The 6,161-nt window shown below is 60.4% G+C and overlaps 1 protein-coding gene across 1 annotated transcript; it reads left to right on the top strand.

The window, feature by feature from the left end:
- The first annotated feature begins 450 nt into the window (after window positions 1–450).
- On the top strand, window positions 451–2,055 carry LOC135891046 (protein FAM170B-like). Its single transcript, XM_065418535.1, has 2 exons — window positions 451–520; window positions 1,271–2,055. The coding sequence occupies exons 1-2, from the start codon at window positions 451–453 to the stop codon at window positions 2,053–2,055; spliced, it is 855 nt and encodes a 284-aa protein (XP_065274607.1).
- The last annotated feature ends 4,106 nt before the right edge of the window (window positions 2,056–6,161 follow it).

The raw sequence follows: 6,161 nt of genomic DNA, 5'->3' as shown, positions 1-6,161 counted from the left end.
AGTCTGATGCCGTTTGGATCCAAACAGTCTGATGCCGTTTGGATCCAAACAGTCTGATGCCGTTTGGATCCAAACAGTCTGATGCCGTTTGGATCCAAACAGTCTGATGCCGTTTGGATCCAAACAGTCTGATGCCGTTTGGATCCAAACAGTCTGATGCCGTTTGGATCCAAACAGTCTGATGCCGTTGGGACCAGAACATTCCAGGACTATTTAGACCACAACAGTCTGGTGCCCCTTGGATCAAACCCTTGGCTCAGGTCAATCGTGATCCTGTCTCTGCTGCCTGCACTGTGAGATCTGGAGATTTAGCAGGAGAATTGGACCAGAACCGCCATCCCTTCCCCAGCAGAGACCCGGACCTCCTGGCTGGTGGTGGACAGAGAATCCAGGAGGTTTCGAGGATTGTGACAGGCACCAGCCTTGGCCCGAGTTCCCAGAGCCAGGACCATGCTGCACAGCCAGGGGCTTCCTGCTGAAGCCCCAGAGACGAATCCTGGAGCTGCCCAGGACGGGTCAGGTGAGCAAGACGTTCCCTGGGCCCACAGGACACTCGGGGGAGAGGCTGGCAGGGGTCCTAGGTCAAGGATGAACTCAAATTCTCTTTCTGCCTGCCTCAGGGAGGTCTCAAAGGGGGAAGGGGAGAGAAACAGAGACCCCACCAGGGCACAGTGGGGGAAACGGACTCCAAGTGGGGAGAGACAGAGCCCTCTAAATGGTTAAATGGAAAAGAGGAAGGGGGAGACACAGACACCCCCCCCCAAGGGTGAAGGAGACACCAGGAAGAGGAGATATCTGGGGACACGAAATGGCTCTTCCATGTAGAGATGCCAGTGCAGAGTCCTGGGCCCGTGGGGTAACGAGCCTAAGCCAGGGGCCTTGGAGATGGGCACAGCCAGGTCTCAGGCTGCTCCTGGTAACCATGCCAGGGTCATAGATGATGTCAGGGCTGGGGCAGACCAATGGGGTAGAGCGTCCATCCCCCCCAGGGCCAGGGCAGCATCGACACCGACAGGACGTTGTCTAGGGCTCTGTCCAACCTAGTTGCCAGTGTGCCAAGCAAGGGGGCTCCGGCCCTTCCCTGGGTGCAGCGTGTCAGATCCCTGACTGGTCGCTCCCCTGATATTCGTACTCAGTGAGTCCCCTTCCCGACCCCCTCCCCCTGCCCACAGAGGGCCCCTTTGGGCCTGGGACACAGGGCTGGGAGCCGGAGGGGGACGCACCGCAGGGGGCGATGGCCACAGGAGTTAGGCTCTCATTCTGCTTTCAGAGTCGCAGAGATCAGGGGAGTCGCCCCCTCGTCAGGGGGTCTCTGCCGGGAGCTCCGTTCCTGGGGAAACGGCGGAGCAGGGGGTCTCTGCCTCTGCAGGCCCCAGGGACCCAAACCAGCAGACCTCCACGGCCACATCTGTCACCAGCCACTCCTCCACCCGCGGCGTGCAGCCTGCGGCCTCCAACCGCCTGTGTGCACAGCCCCCAGGGGATCCACCCGGCGCGGGCGTGAAGAGAAAGCGCTCGGCACGTGTCAGAGAGGCCGAGGGGGAGGGAGAAGAAAAGTCCCTGTTCTACATGAAGATCAGGGCCGTGAACGGCGTCTCGGTGGCCTGGGAGACCGGGGCTGGCTTTGGAACCATTAGGAAGCGCCCCCGCATCTTTAAGGCCAATTACAGGGGAGGAGAAAGCTTTGCCGGCTCGGACCCGAGCAGCTCCCACACCAGGTCCGATCTGGGGGACGTGGACCCCGAGGCAGAGAGCGGCGCGGGGGGGCCAGCAGAGGAGGCTCCGCAGCAGCCGATGGGAGCGCCCCCTGAGTGGCTCCTCACCCCCGAGCAGGGCCTGCGCTGCCTGGCCTGCTGCCGAGTCTTCCCCAGCCTGGAGGCCCTGACCCAGCATGTGAAGCACGGGCTGCGCGAAGGCTTCAGCTGCCGCGTCTACTACCGGGTGCTGGGGCAGCTCAGGGCGGGAGAGCCGCCCCGGAAGAGACGGCGACGTGGGGGCCGCGAGTGCAGCAAGTGTGGGGGACAGAGACGGCGCCCACGCAAGGCTGCCAGATAGGCCTGGCAAGGACGCGCCGGGGGAGCCCAGCTGCTGGCTGAGACCAGAGACGACTCTGCCAGCAGAGACCTGAATACACAGGGTGGCGACCACAGCCAGCAGCGGGTCTGGGCACACACGCCAGTCGCTGCCCCCGGCTAGGAAGCCCTGCCCGCTGCCGGCTTGCCAGCCAGACCCGATCTCCATGTGAGGCCAGGACAACGAGCTCTGGGACTCACCGTGATACACCCGGGCCCCTGCTTGGGAAACGCCAGCACTACGAGCATCAGGGCTGAGAACTGGCAGCTCCAGCAGTGCCAGGCCAACGGCATCCCAGCCCAGCGCGCCAGATCCACACCAGGCTCCCCCCCGGGGCCAACAGGCCGAACCGGAGCTGCCAGGCTCCCTCCCCTCCCCCAGCCCGGCCGGAGGAGCAACCTGCAGCTCCCGCAGCAAGGCCCTGCCGGATACCAGCAGAGCCCCAGACAGCAACGCCGAGCCCCACCCCTCCATAGGGCTCTGGCTGCACCGCACCCAGCCACCAGGGACAGGGAAAGAACTGACGCCATCAGCCAGCCTTCGCCCTGCCGGGACCCAGCCTAAAGCCTTCGCCACCGCCCAGACGTATGGAGGGTCGGTAGCACATCCGCATCCTTAGAGACGCACACGGACTCTGGCCCATCGACGGGAGGAAGGTGATGAGAAGACGTCTCTCTGCAGCATCCCCAGAGACGGACGCACAGGGCGGCTACGACGCACAGCCCCTGAAGGCTGAGCCATGGAGCAAGGAGCTGGGAGCGCACCCCACCGGCACAGACATCAGCTAAGTAACTTACTGCGGGGGTCTCGTCTGGGGGCGGGGGGGAGGACGCCCTAGGTTCCCAGAGCATCTCAGGGGCTTGTGAGCTAGGGCAGGTAGCTAAATGGTCTGGGCAGGGGGCTGGAGGTCAGGAAGGCAGATGTGGTCAAGGGCTCGGTGAGAGAAAGGGGGGTGTGGGCGGGGGCATGGGTCAGGATGGGAGGAAGGGGTGTGTGGGCAGGGACTAGATGGACCCAGCCCATCCTCCCCCCACCCCACAAAATTCACCTCATCCCCTCCCCCTGCCATTACCCCTCCCTCCTTTCTCCCCACCACAAAATCAAAGTCCTCGGCCTCCCACCACGACCAAATCCCTCCCTCCCCTAGGACTCCATCTGGCTCTCACTACCTCCCTGTGACGGGGTTGGGGACTCACCACCGCAGCGCCTCCTACTGGTTGTCTCGGGAATTAGCTCTGTCCAGTGGAGCGCCCCCTCCTGGTGGTGTCCCCTCCGTCGTCTCGCCCTCGATTGGCTTCTGAGCCCGCGTCGCTCCCAACTCGCGGTGTCCTCTTCTGGACCACTGCCCTCCGGCAGTGCCCCTTAGTCCATCCACACCCCCTTGCGGGGCGGGGGGGGGTCAATCAGCAGTCAATGCCCCCACCACCATGTCCAACCACACACCCCAAAGTCTAATCCCTCTTGTCAGGGATCTGGTGTAGTCTATACTGGCTGCTCCCTATGGCCGATGGCTGGGTGTACTGCAAGGGGGGGAAAAGGGGGACTCAGGCCGACCCACTACTCTGGGTCCCAACCCAGGGACCCTCTAGTGGCAGCCGTCCTACCCTCCTTCTCTCCCTCCATCTGTCCACGTCCCTGGGCCGCTTCCCCTTCGGCCCCTCGCACCGGCTAGGCCCTTCCCCTCAGGGCCTGCAGCCTGGCAGACACCGGGCTGGAGTTACCCTCTGCTCCCCCGGGCCTGCCCAGCCCTGCGCTGTCCCGGGTGCTAGTCTCCCAGCTGTGGAGCCAGACCTTCCCCTCTCGAAGACCTGGGACAAACTGCCTCTCCTCTCTCTGAGCAGCCTTCTTATAGGGCTGAGCCTGGCCCAGATTGGCTGTCTCCAATCTGGGCCCTGATAGGCTCCCAATAAGCCCTTCTCTTATTGGCTGACGGGCTGCACAGGCCCACTGGCCTGCTGCAGCCCCCTCTAACATGGGGGTGGGGCAGACACCCCCCACACTCCCCCTCCTCCCAGTCCATCCAGCCCACCTCCTCCCCAGTCCCCAAATCCACCTCTCCCCCTTCACTGTCCCACAGAGTCCAGCTCCTGTCTTGCTCTCACCCCAAAATGGTTCTGCCCTTCCCTCCCCAGCTCCTCTTCCCCCATCCGTTTCCTCTGCACCCCACCCCATGAGCTGGATTCAGCTGTCCCAGGTCCGGCCTTGGCTCCTGACCACGCCACACCTCGACCAGCCACAACGGAGCTAAAGCTCTTACCTGCATCTTCACTAGGAGCAGGTGTAGCTGATCCACATTAGATCCACCTGACCTAAACCCCAGCCCATGTTTTAGTCCAGGCAAAGGGCCGGTGTCCTGCTCAGCGCCAGGCCCAGCTCGGTCAGGTGCTAAATTGAGCGAGAGGGACATAAAAATCTGCTGGGCGGCTTTGACATGCTCAGGCTGGCGCTCAGATGCCAGCTGTAAAGCAGGGGAAACATTCTGTGCTCCAAAGTGCACCAAACGCCACAGCCGCCCGCCCGCCCTTCAGCTGAGGGGACGAAAGGCTTTCACCAACATTCATTAATGAAGCTTCACGCCCCTTGTCAGGAGTGGTAGCATCCAGAGCCTTGTGCTGCTGACCGGGAAACTGAGGCACAAAGAGGCAAAATGACTCAACCGAGTTCACGCAGTCACTCTGGGAATCTGACATTTCTTTGTGCCAGACAAAGGCAGAACCCCTTCCATGCAAAACAGCAACTAACCTGGGAAGGGAAGCAGTGCGTGTGACCATCAGAGCATCCCCCGTTTAGTTTGGCTACTAAGGAGCACAGCCTTAACCCCCTGTTCATATGTTACATTCCATGCAGCTATCCATTGTTATCAAGGGCACTAAGCCCTGTCGGAGGCAGTGTCACCTAGTGGATACAGCTCTGGACTAAGCTGCAGGACACCTGGGTTCTAGTCCTGGCACTAGCCAGCTGTGTGACTTTGGGCAAGTCACTTCCCTGCTGCGTGCCTTAGTTTCCCTGTTTGTACAAAGGGGACACTGACCTCCACTGTAAACTGCTTAGCGATCTATGGATGAAAAGTGCTGTATCACAGCGAGGTATTAGTATTAATTCCTTTTCTCTTCCTCCCAGTTGTGAGCCCCAGCTACTGCCATAAAGACCCCTGTGTTCCAGAAAGAACGTCAACCAAATGCTTCCCGAGTGACCTACTCAGGGTGCCACTTGCCCCCATCCAGCCAGGAGGTAAATATCAGAGTGTGGTCGACGTACCGGGTTGACCAAAACAATCGCTTGCCCTTTATCCACAAACCTGATGATTCTCAGACCCAGTTTTTGGTCTCCACCAACCATCCCGCTTGGTAGCAGAGTTTTAGTAGCAGAGGCTGTAGTGAGGACTCGCAGGGCTAAGATCATGTTAAAAACACTGTGGAACATTCATATATCAACCTAAAGGAACAGAGTGCATTGTGGGATATGTTGGCCTCGCCTATCTTTATCATGTGTGCAACTTCCTGGGGGATAGGGTGACCAGACAGCAAATGTGAAAAATTGGGACTGTCCCTATAAAATCGGGACATCTGGTCACCCTACTGGGGGAGGGAGCGGGGGTTGTTTGCAAATTAGCAAATAACCAAACAACAATAGTCACTCCCCGAATTAACGAGGTTTGGCTAGAGAGTTACTAAGGGGCAGCTGGCGCTAGGTGCCGCTGTTGGCTAATGGTAATATCTGTAGCAGTGAGACGTTTCTGTACTTCCACAGCGCTGGGTTAGCAGGGACTTGGCCCTGCAGGCAGCAGGCAGGTGCTTTGGCAGAGCTGGGGCAGGGAGGAGAATTGGACTGGCAGGGGATACTCCAACCTCGGACAGCAGTGCATTGGCAGAGCGGGTGGGAGCTGTGCTGGAGTAGCTGGGAGCGTGGCAGGCCATGGTCATAGTGTATGGACCAGTCTGTGTTGGGGGACCACAGATTGCAATAGCACAAGATGTTGTAGGTCCGATTGAGGTGTGTTGTCAGAGCTGGGGGAGGCAAGTGCACACAGCAGCAGCCCCGCAGCACCGTGCCTGGGCCCAGGCAGCTCTGTCAGCCTCCTGCGTTCA

This window comes from Emys orbicularis, chromosome 17 (genome assembly GCF_028017835.1).
Source record: "Emys orbicularis isolate rEmyOrb1 chromosome 17, rEmyOrb1.hap1, whole genome shotgun sequence".
Classification (NCBI taxonomy): Eukaryota; Metazoa; Chordata; order Testudines; family Emydidae; genus Emys; species Emys orbicularis.
This window is presented reverse-complemented; position numbering and strand designations above follow the sequence as displayed.

What these genes read in the sequence shown, in the direction of transcription:
- LOC135891046 (XM_065418535.1), top strand. Translation starts at nt 451, where the DNA reads ATGCTGCACAGCCAGGGGCTTCCTGCTGAAGCCCCAGAGACGAATCCT. An exon ending in AGCTGCCCAGGACGGGTCAG is followed by an intron (nt 521 to 1,270) that starts GTGAGCAAGACG and finishes TTCTGCTTTCAG; the next exon opens with AGTCGCAGAGATCAGGGGAG.